At 41.2% G+C, this 18,152-nt stretch overlaps 1 protein-coding gene across 2 annotated transcripts in view; it reads right to left on the bottom strand.

The window, feature by feature from the left end:
• dhrs11 (dehydrogenase/reductase 11) overlaps nucleotides 1–18,152 on the bottom strand; it is a 62,516-nt gene that overhangs the window by 10,505 nt on the left and 33,859 nt on the right. Inside the window, exons 5-7 of one of the 2 annotated variants that reach the window (XM_033046178.1) lie at nucleotides 16,799–16,891; nucleotides 15,806–15,871; nucleotides 7,446–12,804 (exon numbers count right to left, since the gene is read on the bottom strand). The exons of the other annotated variant lie outside the window; for it this stretch is intronic. Of the exons in view, the coding sequence (XP_032902069.1) occupies nucleotides 12,763–12,804; nucleotides 15,806–15,871; nucleotides 16,799–16,891 (201 nt within the window). The 3' untranslated portion in view covers nucleotides 7,446–12,762. Of the gene's footprint in view, nucleotides 1–7,445; nucleotides 12,805–15,805; nucleotides 15,872–16,798; nucleotides 16,892–18,152 lie in introns of those variants that run through there. 2 annotated transcript variants of the gene reach the window in all.

The raw sequence follows: 18,152 nt of genomic DNA, 5'->3' as shown, positions 1-18,152 counted from the left end.
TATGTCCATATTTTGGCTAACTACGTTGTCCGAGATGCTGCTTAGGATTGATGCTTCATTTCCCTATCATACGGTTGGATAAAAAGCCACTATCACAATTCAATGGTGGCACAGTTGGCAGTTCTGCACTCCATCAGCTATCCAGTTTCAATCACAAACTCTCTGGAGCTGTGTGGAGTTTGTAGGGTTTTCCAGTGATTGTGTGAGCTTCCCCTTGGGAGCTCCGAGTTGCACCCCCCATCCCCATAAACGCTTGACACGAGAAATTGCAGATGCTGGTATCTATAAATCCCCAAAATGTGCGGCTGGATAGATTGGCCACTGTAAAGTACCTCCAAAGAATTGGTGCAAGAATCTGGAGGGAGTTGATGGGAATATGGAATATAGGATTCATGAAAGTGAGTGCTTGATGGTTGACTGGTACCCAATGGGCTAACCGCTTTGTTGCTGTTGTGTGACTCTATAAATGCAGATTTTCTATATGTGCTACCACATTCATCCCAAATATCCTCAAATACAGATAGGGACACAAAGTGCGGGAGTAACCCAGGGGGTCAGGTGCATCTATGGAGAGCATGCATGGATTACGTTTTGGGAGGGTCCTGACCCCAAAGGTCACCTGCCCACGTTCCCCAGAGATGCTCCAGCACTTTGTGTCCTTTCGTGTAAACCAGCATCTGCAGTTCCGTTTCTATACCCAGAACAGATTAATTGTTACTTACACTGGCATCAAGTAACACCCTAACTACCTGTTTCACAGCCTTTAATTTAAACTCTATAGAGATACAGCACTAAAACGGGCCATTTGGCCCATCGAGTCCGCAGCAGCCAGCGGTCGCCCCATACACTACCACTATCCTACACACTAGGGACAATTTATCATTTTTACCGCCCAATTAACCAACAAACCTGCATGTCTTTGGAGTGTGGGAGGAAACCAAAACACCTGGAGAAAACCCACGCGGTCACAGGGAGAACGTACAAACTCTGTACAGACAGCACCTGTAGTCAGGATCAAACCCGGGTCTCTGGCACTGTAAAGTACCAACTCTACTGCTGCGCCACCATGCCACCCATCAAAACTGACTTTCCACGCAGCAAAACCTACAGCTATAACCAAAAAGAATAAGACGTAAAATTTATGATCTAAAAACAAACTGCTTGAAAAACTGCCTCAGGCGGAAAATAGGTGGTCAAATTTTAGGGTTGATATTTTCCACCTGAGTTCTTCCAGACATTTTTTTTTTTTTTTTGCTCGATTCCAGCATCTGCAGTCTCTTGTCTCCATAACAGTAACAATGCTAACATGCATTGGGTTGGAAAACGACCAAAGTACCTTTCATCTATCCACGGAAAGTCTTGCTGTCCTGTCATCCTGTCCACTATGCCCTCCTCCCCCTCCCCCCTCCCCCCCCCCCCCCCCCCCCCCCCCATGCTAAGGATTACACTCTGCATTCTTGCAGGGGTAAGTTATAATTTGTGTCCACAGCTAAATATTGTGGAAACTGGAATCATTAAATAAAAAGATTAAATGCTGGGAAGTCTCAGCAGATCAGGCATATTCAATGCTAGCATTTATACCAGGAGAACTGGAATAATAAAACAGAGATGTAATGCTGAGGCACTGGTCAGGCCGCATTTGGATTACTATGAGCAAATTTGGGCTCCATATCTGAGGAAGGATGTGCTGGCTCTGGAGTGGGTCCAGAGGAGGTTTACAAGAAAGATTCCAGGAATGAGTGGGTTAGCATACGATGAGCATTTAACAGCACTGGGTCTCTATTCAATGGAGTTTAGAAGGTTGAGGGGTCCTCATTGAAACTTACAGAATGAAAGCATAGAGTGGATGTGGAAAGGATGTTTCCACTGGTGAAAGAGTCTAGGACCAGAGGTCATAGCCTGTGAATTAAAGAGCATTCTTTTAGAAAGGTGGTGAGGAGGATCTTCTTTAGTCTGAGGGTGGTGAATCTGTAGAACTCATTGCCACAGAGGGCTGTGGAGGCCAAGTCAGTTGATCATTTTAAGGCAGAGATAGACAGATTCTTGATTAGAACGGGTGTCAAGGGTTATGGGGAGAAAGCAGGAAAATAGGATTAGGAGGCAGAGATCAGCCACAATTGAACGGCGGAGTTGACACAACGGGCCGAATGGCCCAGTTACTCCTGTAACTTGTGACGACATCTGTGTGTAGAAAATCAGGAACTGTAACTTTCCCTCAGTTCAGAGTTACAGGAAAACATGTTTTGAACTGCTGGAGACAGGAAAAAAAGATGGAGATACAAGGAGCTGCAGTCGTCGGCATTTTGAGCAAAACACAAAAATTGAAGAAGGGTCTTGATCCAAAACGTCACTCCACAGATGCTGCCCGCCTTGCTGAGTTCCTCCAGTGCTTTGTGTTCTGCAGAAAGGTGGATAAGTGTAATAGGTTGGAAGCCAGAAAAAGCAAATGACAGCAAGGGTGGTCTTTATCCATGTGCCGAGTTGGGACATTAATTTAAAGACAAAGGGAACAAAAGATTGGTCTAGAGGATAATTACATTTTCCGAGGTTGGAGGTCGGAATCCAGAGGTCGAATAGGGGGACCACAGAGGACAAAGCGGGGGGGGGGGGGGGGGGGGGGGGGACACACACCCAGCGTGGGGGGGACCATCAAGTACTAAGTGGGGATTGTGTCACGAACTAAGGGGGTGGAGGGGGGACCCATTGGGGTAAACAAAGGGGGTACTTTGTAACCTTGTCGGCGCCCTTTATGTGGCGACTCTTTGTATACCTTCGTATGCAAAACAAAGCATGTCACATGTGACAATAAAAGTATCTAATCTAAACTAAAATTGAAGCAGGTTCTTTATTTGCAATTTGCTGGTGCTGAATATCTGAAATAAAGATAGGAAAGGCCCATTACCTGAAACTACTTAAACCCAAACGTTGAGTCCACATTCCCAAGTATTGTACTCAAGAATCGAATGTATAAGAATCCAACTTGTTGCTCTTGTGGACGTTTTAAAGAAAATTAGACAAAAGAGCAATGAACAGATAAATAATTATTTCACACGTATGGGTTGCAAGGATAGGAAATGCTATACTTTGAAGCAGCAAATTGTTGCAGAAACTAAGAAGTCGAGGTCCTGAAGATAGACACAAAGAGCTGGTGTGACTTAGCGGGCCAGGCAGCATCTCTGGAGAGAAGGAATGGGTGACGTTTCGGGTTGAGACCCTTCTTCAGACTAATCAGGGAAAAGGGAAACGAGAGATATAGACGACGATGTCGTGAGATGAAGAACAATGAATGAAAGATATGCGACTCTGGGTTAAAACGTGGTATTGTAGGAGGATTCACAGAAGGGGTGCATTGAGAGAGGATGTTGCAGAACTCTCGTCAGAGAGAGAAGGATAATTTATTCAAAGTAGACATACCTTGAGATTTCACAGTGGAGCAGACAAAATGTGTAGGAACTGCAGATGCTGGTTTAAACTGAAGATTGACACATAAAGCTGGAGTAACTCAGTGGGACAGGCAGCATCTCAGGAGAGAAGGAATGGGTGACGTTTCGGGTCCCTGCTTCAGACTAGTCAGGGAAATGGGAAAGGAGAGATTATATGTCTTGACCCAAAACATTAACTCCCATTCTGCCTCCACAGACTTTGCCTGGTTGGTATTTTGCAAGAATATGAAACAAGCTGTTGCATGCTTGTTGCAAACAGGAAAGCTATATAAGAGAAAAACAAACTTTGCACATTAGCTGAACCTTTCCATACCTCTAGTTTCCCTCCCCCCCCCCCCCCCCCCCCCCCGACTATGTCATTAGAAAGAGTTCGACCCGAAGCGTCACCTATTATTTTTCTCCAGAGATGCTGCCTGACCCGCTGAGTTACTCCAGCATCTTGTGTCTATCCTCTTTGTAAATTGGGAGGTGGTCCAAGCGAATACCATACATCATCTCTGCTCGATGCTTGTGAAGTTGCTTTGCAATTGACCACAAAATTATTTAAACAAACTTTTACAATAGATATCTAATTACTATATTTTTATTCAGCTTCGCACTGTTCATCAATAGTAATAGAATCCAGTGTTTAAACGCAAATACATATTTTCCAGTTTCCTAGTTAAAAACTTACATTTGCAGTTTTCCATCCCATTTGATACACGACTCTCTTCCATTCAAGTGCGTAGGAAGGAACTGCAGATGCATACACCAAAGATAAGACACAGAATGCTGGAGTAAATCAGCAGGAGAGGCAGCATCTCTGGATAGAAAGAAGGAATGGGTGACGTTTTGGATCAAGACCTTTCTTCAGACTTCTCGACCTGTTCCACGCACTGTTCCAGGTCGAGAAGTCTGAAGAAAGGACTTGATCCAAAACGTCACCCATTCTTTCTTCTATCCATAAAGGTCCCGGTTATATCAATGGGTCGATGGTGGAAAGGGTCAAGAGCTTCAAATTCCTGGGCGTGCACATCTCTGAAGATCTCTCCTGGTCCGAGAACACTGATGCAATCAAAAAGAAAGCACATCAGCGCCTCTACTTCCTGATAAGATTACGGAGAGTCGGTATGTCAAGGAGGACTCTCTCTAACTTCTACAGGTGCGCAGTAGAGAGCATGCTGACCAGTGGCATCGTGGCTTGGTTCGGCAATCTGAGCGCCCAGGAGCGGAAAAGGCTACAAAAAGTAGTAAACACTGCCCAGTCCATTATCGGCTCTGACCTCCCTACCATCGAGGGGATTTACCACAGTCGCTGCCTCAAAAAGGCTGGCAGCATCATGAAGGACCCACACCATCCTGGCCACTCACTCATCTCCCCGCTAACTTCAGGTAGAAGGTACAGGAGCCTGAACTCTGCAATGTCCAGGTTCAGAAACAGCTTCTTCCCCACAGCCATCAGGCTATTGAACTCAACTCAAACAAAACTCTGAACATTAATAGCCCATTATCTGTTTATTTGCACTTTATCTGTTTTATTTATTCATGTGTGTATATATTTATAAAATGGTACATGGACACACTGATCTGTTCTGTATTCATGCCTTCTATATTCTGTTGTGCTGAAACAAAGCAAGAATTTCATTGTCCTATCTGGGACACATGACAATAAAATCTCTTGAATCTTGAAATGCTGCCTGTTACTCCAGCATTTTGTGTCTGTTTGCATTCAAGAGTAATTGTGTGAATGAAAAAAACACTCCTTGCTTTTCTACAACACAGCAAACTGTAGGTTGATGTCTGTCAATTACACCCCATATTCTGTGACCAGGCATTTGTTAAAGCTTCTTGATTGGAATGCTAATGCTAGCCTTTGGGAGTGCAGACTATGTGAGTGGTTAGTACAGATTTATCTCCAGAATTGCTGTTAAATTCGCTTACATATGCAAGGCAAATGCTCATTAAATTTCTTATTCAAGAGCTTATCATCCAATTATACTGTTTTTCCACCAGGAAGGCAATTGCAGAATGATTAAATGGTGTGCTTTTATAATAAGGCCCGCATCGGTGATAATTATCAGTTACATGCTTTGTCTTTTAAATAGCAGCACGGTAATTTCCCAACCATTTTTTTAACACCGGCAGATGCTAAGGTGCCACTTACACTATCATTCGTTCACTTTGCAAATGCCACAATGTTGAAACAAAGAACTACATATGCTGGTTTATGCACAAAAGGGTACAAAATGTTGGAGTAATTCAGCAGGTCAGACAGCATCTCTGGGGAACATGGATAGGTGACGTTTTTGGTTGAGACCCTTCTTCAGACTTCGATTGTAAGGGGGAGAAGAAAGCTGGAAAAGCGGAGAGGCAGGGCAAAGCACTGCGGGTAATAGGTCGACACAGGAAAGCAAAGATCCTATAGCAGATAGCTCCGCTATAGGATCTTTGCAGGAAAGGGGGATTTTTCGACATACAGACGGCTAGAACAAAGGCCAGAGATAAGAACAATAGGTGTAAGGGGGAACTGCAGATGCTGGTTTACACCAAAGGACACAAAATGCTGGAGCAACTCAGTGGGACAAGCAGCATCTTTGGACTGTAGGAATGGGCGTTGACTCAAAACCCACTCCTGCTCTCCAGAGAATCTATCTGTCCCGCTGAGTTACTCCAGCATCTTGTCTCTCTCTTTGATAAGAATAGGTGTAGGACTAGTTTGAGGAGTTGCGGGTTGTGAAGCCAGAGGGGAGGAAAGTAGTGGGTGGAGGGGGAGGGGGATGTTGTTGGAGGTTACCGAAAATTGGAGAATCCAACGTTCATACTGTTGCCGCAATGCATAGTGAAGCGATACATTCTCTCGTGTGCCAAAAAATATTTGTTTCTCTTTTATTTATGAAAGCTCACAGATTTCTTGAAACATCAGTTCTAAGAGACTTAGTTGCCAATGGGCAATGCTTGAATGTAATTTAGAATACTAACACGTTTCCTATCCTGACTCATCGTCTGCCTCTGAAGAACTCCATTTAACTGTCAGTCTACAGAGTAGTTCAGTCATCACCTTAATTCAAATCACTAAAGAACAAGGGAGACAACTTTAATGGCCATCATCTGGCAATCTAAGAGACAAGCAGGAATGTTTCAGAAGCAAAGATTTGGATCAGCAGTCCTGCTTCCAAGTGTTTCATTGGAAATTCTTATAAGTTGTACTGAAATGAGTCAAAGCATTTCATGTCAGTGGATACAAGAAGGATGAGAAAAGGGAGGGTAGCTCAGTGGTGCAGCTGGTAGAGCTGCTGCCTCACAACGCTAGAGACCCGGGTTTCATTCTGATCTCGGGTGCTGTAAGTGTGGAGTTTGCACGTTATCCATATGACCTTGCGGGTTCCCTCTCATATACACTTTCAAAATTGCCCAACACTAATTTGGTTGCAAGGATGCTCCAGATCTTTGTAAGTGTTAATGTCAACAAGTTTGCAGTGTTTGTGCCAAAATAATGTTTTTGCTTCATATAAAGGGAGGCTATAATTCCATGCTGTGCTCAATACAAAAAGACCACCACAATTGAAAACAGTATCACAAACTTACATGGATCTCTGTGCCAATGTCCTCCATTGATTATCAGATTTAGTGAAGTTACCCACCTTTCCTAAGGCACAACAAAGAAATTGGAAACCGTATTGCAATGGAGAAAGTTGGATAAATCTGATAAATATTAAGAACGGCTGCATCTGTGGCATGGCTATGTTGTTATTGGCGATGTGACCTTACCAACTGGGGTAATAAAACGTTGACATGCATTTTGGAAGAGATGAGGCTGAAAGCGGCAAGTTGTTTCTCTTTAAACGTCCCAACTTCAACAACACACGTACAGAAGAATATTTAAAATATTTAAACAGGGTATTTTAATATTCCCATCCAAAAGTAACATGTTATGAATATTAGGACAAAGGAAACTTGTAAAGTTGCATGTGAAAAAACACACTTGTAATCACTGCATTGTAAAGAAGTCAATCTCTCAACAACTTTGTTACCATCTTCATTTAATGATCAGAGTTTTCACCAGAATATAATTTCACAATATTCAGCAGGATCCAGTTTCATAATGAGGATTATTTATTATATAACGTCTCAAGTAATACTTAACATTTATTTTGTTAATTTAGCAGCATCAGTTAATTTCCACAGCAACAGTACAGTAGTGTTGATTAAGTAATAACTGAAAAACTCCTGCTTATTTGAAACCAACTCCAAATGTTAAATAAAAAGTGTTGCTAAACTAAGTTAACATTAGTATGAAGTTCAATTTGTGTGCTGGCGATAAGCCGATCATTCGTCTCACAGATATTTCCACGTGGACACAGTTTTGCTGCCACTTTTGACCTGTTTATATACGTTAGGAACTCAATTCCTTGTGAACTACATACATAAAGCCTATCAAAAGGGCCATTGTAACTGAAGTAGAAAAGAATCTAGATTTGTATTATGAAAGCCTAACCTTATAAAATGAAACGCAGTATTAATGAATAAATCCAGGTTTTGGATTATTTCATAACAAAAAGTGATCAGAGCAGAATGTTGGAAATTTAAACAAAAATAAGTTGCATTGGACGTTAACAATCTTGTGGATAGCAGACAAGACGAGTGGCGAATTATCAGAACTTAGAGAGAAAAAAAAGTACTGATATTACATCGAGTTTGAATGCCTTGAAAATCATGGACAGACTAGCTGGAAATTTCTAACATTGTAATATTTTTGTGCAGTCATTCTCGACGAAGCTGGGGTTTTAAATCTTAGCAATCTTCCACTGATATGGTACATAATGACAGCAATGCCACTTTGACAATTGTAAATCAAAATGTCTGAACTACAAAAAAATAACAAAAACAAATGCTTGGTAGAATAAAAGAAATAATCTTCTCCAACTAGAGGTCACTTCTGGGTTTTGAGTACAAATTAAGTAATAATGTGGCACAATATTTACTTTAACATTTATATCCGACAAGTTTAGATAATTCAGTATACTACATTTGTAAAAGTGAGATTGTTTAAACATTAAAAGTAGTGTACTCGCTGTGTACGTCTAAATGGCACAGGATCTATAATTTGATCTTTACAAAACAAGCTTAATGAAGAAGTGCCTTCGAATTTTGCAGGTTATCAATTATTTTTGTTGCCTGCTCCTAATATACGATTGCCCAAGTAACACCTACTCAAGTCTATATGCAGTAATTTGGAAAACCAGGCAATGAGATGTGCAGTTATTCACTGCCATACAATAACACGACAACTTTCAAGTGATCTGGAGCCCATAATTTCAAGTTTTAACATTTGATAATTGTCCCAATCTCCTCCACATTATTGAACCATAACTATTTTAGCATCAAAAATCGGCAGTTGCCTAAGTGATGGTAGAGCACTGAACCACAGAATGCGACTTATGTTGACAGGGACACTTCATACCCGGGATCCTTCATGTTGAATTTCACCTTATACAAAATTACAATACTGCACACAAATTAAAATAAAAACCAGTTGCATTACCACAGTTTGCTCAGAGTTAAAGACAACATTCAAGTGCAGATTTAATGTTAAATTGTAAAGACCACAGAAACATATGTCTGAAGCAAATTTTGCAGATGCGGTGAATTCACTTATGTGGTGAATTTTACCGACATTAGATTTCAAGGACACAGCGTGGCAGAAGTTATTCTTCATTATTGCCCCTGTAATTATTCCTGTGAATTATTCAAAGAATAAACAGGCAATTGTTTTTGTATCACGGAGTGCTTGGCTGACACAAGAGTCGCTAATAGAGTTGAGCACAAGCTGCCATTTGGGTGAAAGGGGACGGTGGCACAAAGAGGAAAAAGCAATATTGGGAGAATTTTAAGATAAGCTGGAGACATGCCTAGAATTTAGATTAAAAAGATATACAACAGTGCTAATAATGGTCATTAGCTCTTAAAGCCACATCAATGCAACATCCGTATTATTATTCAGGTTTCACTTATTAGACATTAATACAGAGATAATTATTCAGCAATACCATGCAGAACCAGTACGTTATCAAGAGGTTATGAACAATTCAATGGAAATGCTGCTATTTTGCTATGTAAAAACAAAATATCAGATTGCAGTTGGGATGGTTAGAACACAGCAGAAATTATTCTCCATGTTTGAACACTTAATTATTCATGTAAAATATTAGTCAGAGAATAAACAAGCCAATGTTTATACCACTGGCTCACAGTTTGGTGTTAGTAGGATAAAGTGCCTCAAAAAGTAATAGAAAATCAAACTTAAGTTCCTGGTGCTATTTTTTTCGTTTAGTTTAGATATACAGCGGGGAATCGGGCCCTTCGGCCCATCGAGTCCACACCGACCGGCGATCCCTGCACATTAACACTACCCTACACACACTCGGGACAATTTTACATTAATACCAAGCCAATTAACCTACAAACCTGTACGTCTTTGGAGTGTGGGAGGAAACCAAAGTTCTCGGAGAAAACCCATGCAGGTCACGGGGAGAACATACAAACTCCAAATTCATTACTCAATTACCTCAGCAAGAAAATAAGTACACTGAAAGATCAGAGGACATAACTGGTTGGTGCCTGTACAGATTGACTCACAACACTTATACAAGTAGTAAGCAGTTCCTAGCTTTAAACACTAGAAATAGTTAAACTCCATCCAATCCTCAATCATCCCTTCCATCTTATACACACTCAAATACCTCCCACTCACAAATAAACTTGACAACTGGGACAATTATTTTATGATCAGCATCAGAAACAAGGGCAGAACTGTTTGCCCGTCTGCATTTTCAAGAACAAAAAAGGTCCAGCATGATGGCAGAAAAATAAATACATTCATAACAATGGGAAACATACCTCTGTCTAGTGGAGACTAATGGTTTACCACACACATCCCCTTACTTTATGTTCAGTAATTTTATTTAAAATATTAAAAACAGCTAATGGTGCAGTTCATGGTAAAACGATGTCTAAAATGTTACATATGGATTTTGTGTAGAGTTAAGTACCTCAGTGCACAGAAGGTTCACATAGGAGATTAAGAACCAGCTCCAACAAGTAGTTTGTTAGTGGCTCAAGCTCATTTGGCACAAAAAGAACAAAATAAACAGTTTGGGTTTCACCTTGAAAGGTTCGTGTAGACTACACGGGTTGAGAGTGGTAGTGTCACACAGTGAAATCCCATGTTCAAAGTGCCAGAACAGGTCGATATGGCAAAATTAAGAAACAAATCTGTCATTATTCTGCTAGAATTAATGGAACTTAGAAGAGAATTATTTAAACTTTAAATTATAACTGTGGTATTATCAAATACGGTTAAAGGTGATTTAAAATACCCTTGAAGCTAAAAGCCCCCTTTTAAACTTTATTGATTAGGGATTTGTGAACATTACACCAAATTAACATCTGAATCACCAAAGGGCATGCTTCTGGAAAACAATTTCTGAAAAATAGCTCAAGATGTGGAATTATCAGGACATTAATGGATCACATTTAACTAATACAGTATGATGGTATTTTAGAATGAAGGTAATGTCCTTTAAAAAGGACATCACCATGTACAATGCAAGATTACTGCCAAAAACTGCATGTACACATTGAACACATCATTTTAAGGGAATATCTGTTCAATCACCACTCAACTATAGACTTGGGTAGCAAAAATAGACAAAGTGCTGAAGGAACTCAGCGGGTCAGGCAGCATCACTGGAGAACATGGATAGGTGAGGCAACGTTTCGGGTCGGGCCCCTTCAGATTGATTGCAGTAGGGATGGAGAAAGCAGGAAGAGAGACGAGGGCGGGACAAAGTCTGACAAGTTATAGTGGATGCAGGATACAGGTGAGAGGGCGTTTGATGGCAGAAGGTTGGACAAAGGCCTGAGATGAAAAAGCAAAAAGTGCAAGATAAGGAGTTAAGGATCGAAGACATCCGAAATGTGAAGTCAGAGGAAGAAATATGGGTGGAAAGGGACAGGGTGAATGGAGAAACAGAGAAATGGGTGCACACATCCAGGTGGGGCACTGGGAAGAGGGGGTTAAAGTGGGGAAGAGGGTGTTGGTAGATTAGTTAGTTACCTAAAATTTGAGAATTCAATGTTGGCACCATTGGGTTCGAGGTTAATTATGAGGTGTTGTTCCTCCAGTTTGCGTATGGTCTCACCCTGGCAATGGAGGCAGCCCAGGTCATAAAGGCCAGTTTGGGAATGGGAAGGGGAGCATCTGCAGTTCCTTGTGTCTACATTTGGGAATCAAAATATTGTTCGGCTATTTGAAATTATGTTGCATAATTGGGTCTTTACCTCGTATTTTACCTACTTTAAGATTGAAATGAAAACCAATACCTAGAAGTATTAGAAGCAAATCCACAAATTACAAAGAGGTTACAGCCAAGGGAATTAAAAATCAATAGGTTGAATTTCAATAATACTGAGCTCCCCCAAAAAATCCTTTCAATTTTGGACAAAAATGACGAGGGCCATGGAACAACTTTATCTAATAAGCTGGTGAAGTGCAGTTATTATTTAGATGTTTTAACTTAATCAAGAAAAACTAAAAAGAGAACTTGTTAGATCATTTTGTCTCATCATTATTCGATAATCTAGGTTTCTCTCTTTAAAAAAAAAAATTAGGTATAAAAACTAGATAAACCTATTTCCTGGTCTGTAATATTCTAATCCATAATAAAGCAGCAATAAAAACACAAGTAATTAATGTAATCACTCTATAGCAATGAGACTAGTTATCTATTACAATCAATTTTCAATGATACCCCTTTCAAATAATTCCTTTGAAAACAGTTTACGTCTTCATTCATCTTCACTAAATGGATTTTCAGTGCAATCCAGTGTGGAGATCAGCAGATATGCACACCTACAAATAGTCAAACAGCTCGGTTTAACAATATAAAGGTCTCCAACGAAGTGGAAAGCTAGGTGGTCGAGCATCATTTCTCCACACGCACATGCAAACACACACACACACACACACACAAGCAATCGCCCTTCGTACATTTTTGTGTCTTTCATGCCACAGCTGGCACCAAGATGGTCTGCAGCAGTTCGAAGAGACACAAAATTAAAATGGTTTGCTTTAAAATAACATGGTCTGCTCCATTGTAAAGAATATCTGGTGCAAATAGAAGGCAAATTCTACCATTTCGATGTGGCCAAATGAAATAGGGCATCTATCCCAGAAACACTCTTTAGCATAACATTTTGTTTAAAAAAAAATGTCCAGCAGAGGCTTGTGTGCTATAACTCATGTTGCTAGTCGTGTATAGGGAGCTGCTGCTTCTCACTGCTACGACAGCTGGGCCGTGGGCCTTATTTGAAGGTCTCCAATCTGAAGTTAAACAAAAGCACTAGTCAGTGAAACAAAACCAGTACATACGCTAGATGTTGATGCTACAGTCATTCAAAGCTTGCAAAAGAGGATACAAAGTGCTGGACTAACTCAGCTGGGAGTGGGCGGGGGATGGGGAAAGGAAGAGGCCCAGCTACCCCTCGCCCATTCCCACCACCACAATCAGACCGAAATGCCACCTATCCATATTCTCAGTCTGTAGAAGGGTCTCGACCTGAAACATCACCCATTCCTTCTCTCCAGAAATGCTGCCTGTCCCACTGAGTTACAATAAATATAAAATACATATTTGGTCGACGCTAATTAAATTATTGAGGAGAACAAGACAAGGTTCGAGGAGGTTAATTTGTCATATAAAAATGAAATGAAATTCAATATTCACACAAAACTAACAGAATAAACAGCATGCATATAGTAATAATAAATGCAAAGATAAATACAACGACGGGTGAGGGTGGAACAAAGTCTGCCGAGCGACTTAAGCAACTTTTCAGCCTCCCCTGCCCCAACGAAAACAGACCCAGCCCATCAGCTCTGTGGGTTAGCTTTAGCTACTTAAAAGTTATATTGCTGCTGACTGGGTAGACTTAAGATCATTCAGCTTGTTGTCGTTTCCAGGAGAGTCACAGATAGGTTGTTTGCAGCCTGGGGAACAACAGTTAATGCAACCACATGTACACAAGTACACCCCATGTCTTCCAACAACATCCCCCGCCAATACTGTCAACCCCTTCGCAATCCCTCCATCAGTGTCCCCCTCAGTTTTTGTAAATACCTTTGAAGTACAGGTCACCTAAAAAATTAGCAGCGGCAAGATGCATACATGGGTGTGTGGGAAAGAACTGCAGATGCTGGTTAAAATCGAAGGTGGACACAAAGTGCTGGAGTAACTCAGCGGGACAGGCAGCATCTCTTAAGAGAAGGAATGGGTGACGTTTCAGGTCGAGACCCTTCTTCAGTTTACATGGGTTGTGCTTTAAAATTAACTAATGCATTAGGAAACAATTAGAACATAAGATGCAGTTTAAATCTTTCAGATGGAAAGTGGAAGAGGAAAGAAAGGATCATGAAACAACTCTAGGGGATCTTGATATGGTCATGTGCTGAAGTATGGAACATCAGAACCCACCATAGCAACAATGACTCACTCTCTCTTGTCTAGGATATTATTTGATTACAAATTAGAGTAAAATAATAAGAACTTGTTTTGGGGCAATTGTCCAAAAGAGACCTTTAAAATGTCTGTAAATTAGATTACGCAAAGCTACCATAAATGACAATCAAAACCTTTATGATCAACTACTTTCCTCAAAGTCCCATCCTCGAAGCTGCATTCCTCCTCTATCATGGCCTCGCTAACCTTTTCAATTCTTTCCATGTTTGAATGTGACAATATCTCAGCTTTGATCTCAAAGCACGACATTCCAAATCAGCAGCAGCAACTGCTATTCCATCTGTAGCATGAAGTCAGGTAGTCTGAAGGTAGTTCCCCAGTCTGAAGAAGGGTCTCGACCCGAAACGTCACCCATTCCTTCTCTCCAAAGGTGCTGCCAAGAGATCTTTGGACGCATAGCTATGAAAGTTAATTTGCATGTTCATTGGGCAATTAGGAAGGCAAATGGTGCGTTGGCCTTACAGCCAGAGGCTTTAAACAAAAGAGTGGAGGTTTTGCTTCAATTATACAGGGCCATAATGAGATGGCAAATGGAACAGTGTAGGAGTTTGGTCTCCATATCGAAGAATATATTTGTGATGGAGGGAATGTAAAAAGTTTCAAGGTGACAAGTAGCCAATTAAGATAAAAATAAGGAGATTTCTTCACTGAACTTTGAAAATTATTGGAATTCTCTGCCCATGAAGGTCTATGGAGGCTCAGAACTGAGAATTTTTTTTAATGTAATGATGTGTAGTTAGTGCAGCAAATTCACCACTGAAAATACAAGCATTCTTATGTAAGCTTTATGTAAACTCAATACCTTTCTTTCTCACTATACGTTCCATTTTCCTGACCCGTAAACATTACCTATTTCTGAACGCACAGATTAGAAACATAGAAAATAGTTGCAGGAGTAGGCCATGCCTGTGCTAGCTCGAAGGACCAATGGCCTACATCTGCACCTATTTTCTATGTTTCTATTTGGCCCTTCGATGGCTGATCATCCAAAATCAGTATCCTTTTCCTGCTTTCTCCCCATATCCCTTGATTCCGTTAGCCCTAAGAGCTATGTCTAACTCTCTCTTCAATACATCCAGTGAATTGGCCTCCATTGCCTTCTGTGGCAGAGAATTCCAGAGATTTTCACTGGGTGAAAAAGTTTTTCCTCATCTCAGTCCTAAATGACGTGCCCCTAATTCTTAAACTGTGACCCCTAGTTCTGGACTCCCCCAACATTTTTCCTGCATCTAGCATGTCCAATCCCTTAAGAATTTATATGTTTCTATAAGATCTCCTCTCATCCTTCTAAATTCCAGTGAATATAAGCCCAGTCGATCCATTCTTTCATCATATGTCAGTCCCGCCATCCCGGGAGTTAATCTGGTGAATTTAAACTGCTCTCCCTCAAAAGCAAGATTCAAAAATTCAGCCTTTACTCATGTCCACCAGGGTTCAACTCAGCCATGCCACTATAATCTCACCACTACAGCATTAGCTCACAATTGACTTTGCAATTCATTACATTTCTCAACAAAAAAAACACTTTTCTTGAAACAAACCTTCCGATTAAACCCTGCTGGTTTAAAACTTGCTTAATTTATATCAACTATATTTATCTCAACTCACAACTTCTGCACTGTTGACTGCTAATTCTCCGGTGAAATATCTTGGGGCATATTCTCCATTTTAAAAGGCGCTATGCAAGTTCAACTGCTATTGAATAAGGACGAGGTATATTACTAAGAATCACTGAAAGGATTATCAACAAAACAGAAGCTCTGCAATGAAATATCTTCAATTACTTGATGACAGATTGTTACTTGCCTGGACATGAGATGGTGCACTCAAGATGTAAACAACTGCATTGGCCAAGTCCTCTGCTTTCAGACACTGATGAAAAATGCATTCAAGATAGCAAAAAAAGCTGGAGTTAGTTAGACAACAGACAGTATTCAATATAAATGCATGTTTTTCTTCAGTCTGCATGATACCGGAAGATCGCCGCATTTTGTTTTAATAGGAGAATTGCTGTAAGAAGAATTGGGATCTGGGGGGATGGAAAAGCAAGAGCCAGAGGAAACACTGTTTTGCCAAGAAATGGAATTTGAAAATTCGATTGGATAGTTAGCCAAGTTGATCTTATAAAATCTATTTACCATTTCTTTTTGGGGATGTAGCCAGCAGGTTAGATTCAAGATAATGTTTTCAAGACATTCAACCATGCAAAAAGTTGTTGCACAAAATAAGGGTGAGGGTCCAATGTATGGACAGAGGATTAGATAAATTAAGTCATTTTACGTGAGCAAATTGCCATTAACGGATGTCACAGGGATCACAGCTGGGCACAGTTGCTTACTAACTATTCAATAATCTGGCTATACTGCACTGTTTACCTATTCCCCAGGCTGGTAAAGATAGGTGGGAAAGTGAGCTGTGGAGAGGGCAAGAGGTCTGGAATAGGCTCGGTAGGCTAGGTGAGTGGGCTAGGTGATGGGAAATAAAGGAGAATAATGGGAAAAGATTTCATTCATTTAAACAGGAAGAAATAAGAGGTTGCGCACATTTGCGCACGTCCAAATTCTGGTATTCAGAGAGTCATAAGTACCCTTAGACAGGAAGCAACGTTAACATGCAGGTACAGCAAAGAGGGAGTGAGGCAAATAGAAGTATAGAAGTTGGAAGGTCATGTTAGTTGTATAAAACATTGGTGAGGCCACATTTAGAGTAGTGTGGTCAGTTCTGGGCAGTGTGCATAGGAAAGGATAAGCAAAATAGGCTTACAAAACAATTGCTTTCACACAATTTTGGCGTTCATACCTTCAGGCTCTCATATGTCGCTGCAGCTTTTTCTGGGTCGTTATTATGAAGTCTAAATGCAAACTCTGTTTCCACCAACCCTGGAGATACAGACTGGGAAAGGGAAAGAGGAAAAGTTACTATAAAACTTGCATTTATGTAACATTTCACACCCCTATGATGATTCCTGGCATTGGAGGCAGATTAATAAAAGAGCTAGGGTCAAGGAAAGAGCGTTCACATCGCGGCTCTGTTTCCACCAATCTTTCCACCACTACGCACAAGAAGCGCAAGACGCCATTGTATGCAGATGCCGAGAAGAGTGTTCAGCTCCGGCTGAACAATTTCTAATCTTTTGATGTAGACTTGATAAGTTGAATAAAATAGCTAATATTTTCCCTCCACAGATGCCTCCACTCCAGATAAGTATTTCCAGCATTTTTTTATTTCATTGCAAAAAACAAGTTTATTTATTATCTGGTTATCTGAGTGGAAGGGAGACATAGGCTGTGGTGGCAAATACACTCGTTGAATGATGTTAGAGTGGTTTAGCAGCGGTGGAAACCTTAATGCAGGGCCAATGACTAGGAGGCAAAATAAGATTTTCAAATCATACAATTAGATTACAAACAGAGGTTGTCTGTGATAAAAGGCTTTGGTAGGTTACAAGCCAAAGGCCTGGCTCATCTGGCTATCTATATATATTATTATTACTATTATTTATTACTGTTATTATATATTACTAAAACCCTCATCTAGTTTGTTTGTTTGCAGGTTTGTGTTGTACTTCTATTAGCGCAAAAACGGTACACAATCGTGCTACAATTTTTGGCCCATCTTACTCACCATTGTCCTGTGGTGTAAATGAAACAAGTTTTGTTCAGATTGATTTTATATTTTAAAAGTTATTAATGTTTAAAACTGAAATTAACAAAGCGCCCCCACCCGCGCATGCACAGTTGCGGAGGGTTCCCATGAGCGTCTTTACTGGCGTCACAAAGGGCACCCAACTGGTCCTCAGCCACGCCTGCGCAGTTGGGGCCTTTCCAGAATTCAGATTACCATCCTTTTTTCACAATGTCGACACGGGTGAGATTACTTCCATTTTACTGTTGCTCCGGGCCCGCGGGAATCCGCCTCCTTGGCGCTGAGGCTAGGGCTGTGTCTGCGGGCGGCGGTGGCCGGCTCCAGGTGCGGGGAGAGGCCACGCTGACAATCCGGGGCCTGGGCGCTGAGGCTGGCTCCTGCTGCTGCTGCTCCGGGCCCGCGCGGCGGGCTTCGGGGGTGGGGAGAGGCCATGCCGACGATCCGAGGCCTAGGCGCTGAGGCTGGCTCCTGCTGTTGCTGCTCGGGGATGGGGAGAGTCCGCACCGAG

The sequence above is a fragment of the Amblyraja radiata genome, chromosome 28 (assembly GCF_010909765.2).
Source record: "Amblyraja radiata isolate CabotCenter1 chromosome 28, sAmbRad1.1.pri, whole genome shotgun sequence".
In the NCBI taxonomy this organism is placed as follows: domain Eukaryota; kingdom Metazoa; phylum Chordata; class Chondrichthyes; order Rajiformes; family Rajidae; genus Amblyraja; species Amblyraja radiata.
This window is presented reverse-complemented; position numbering and strand designations above follow the sequence as displayed.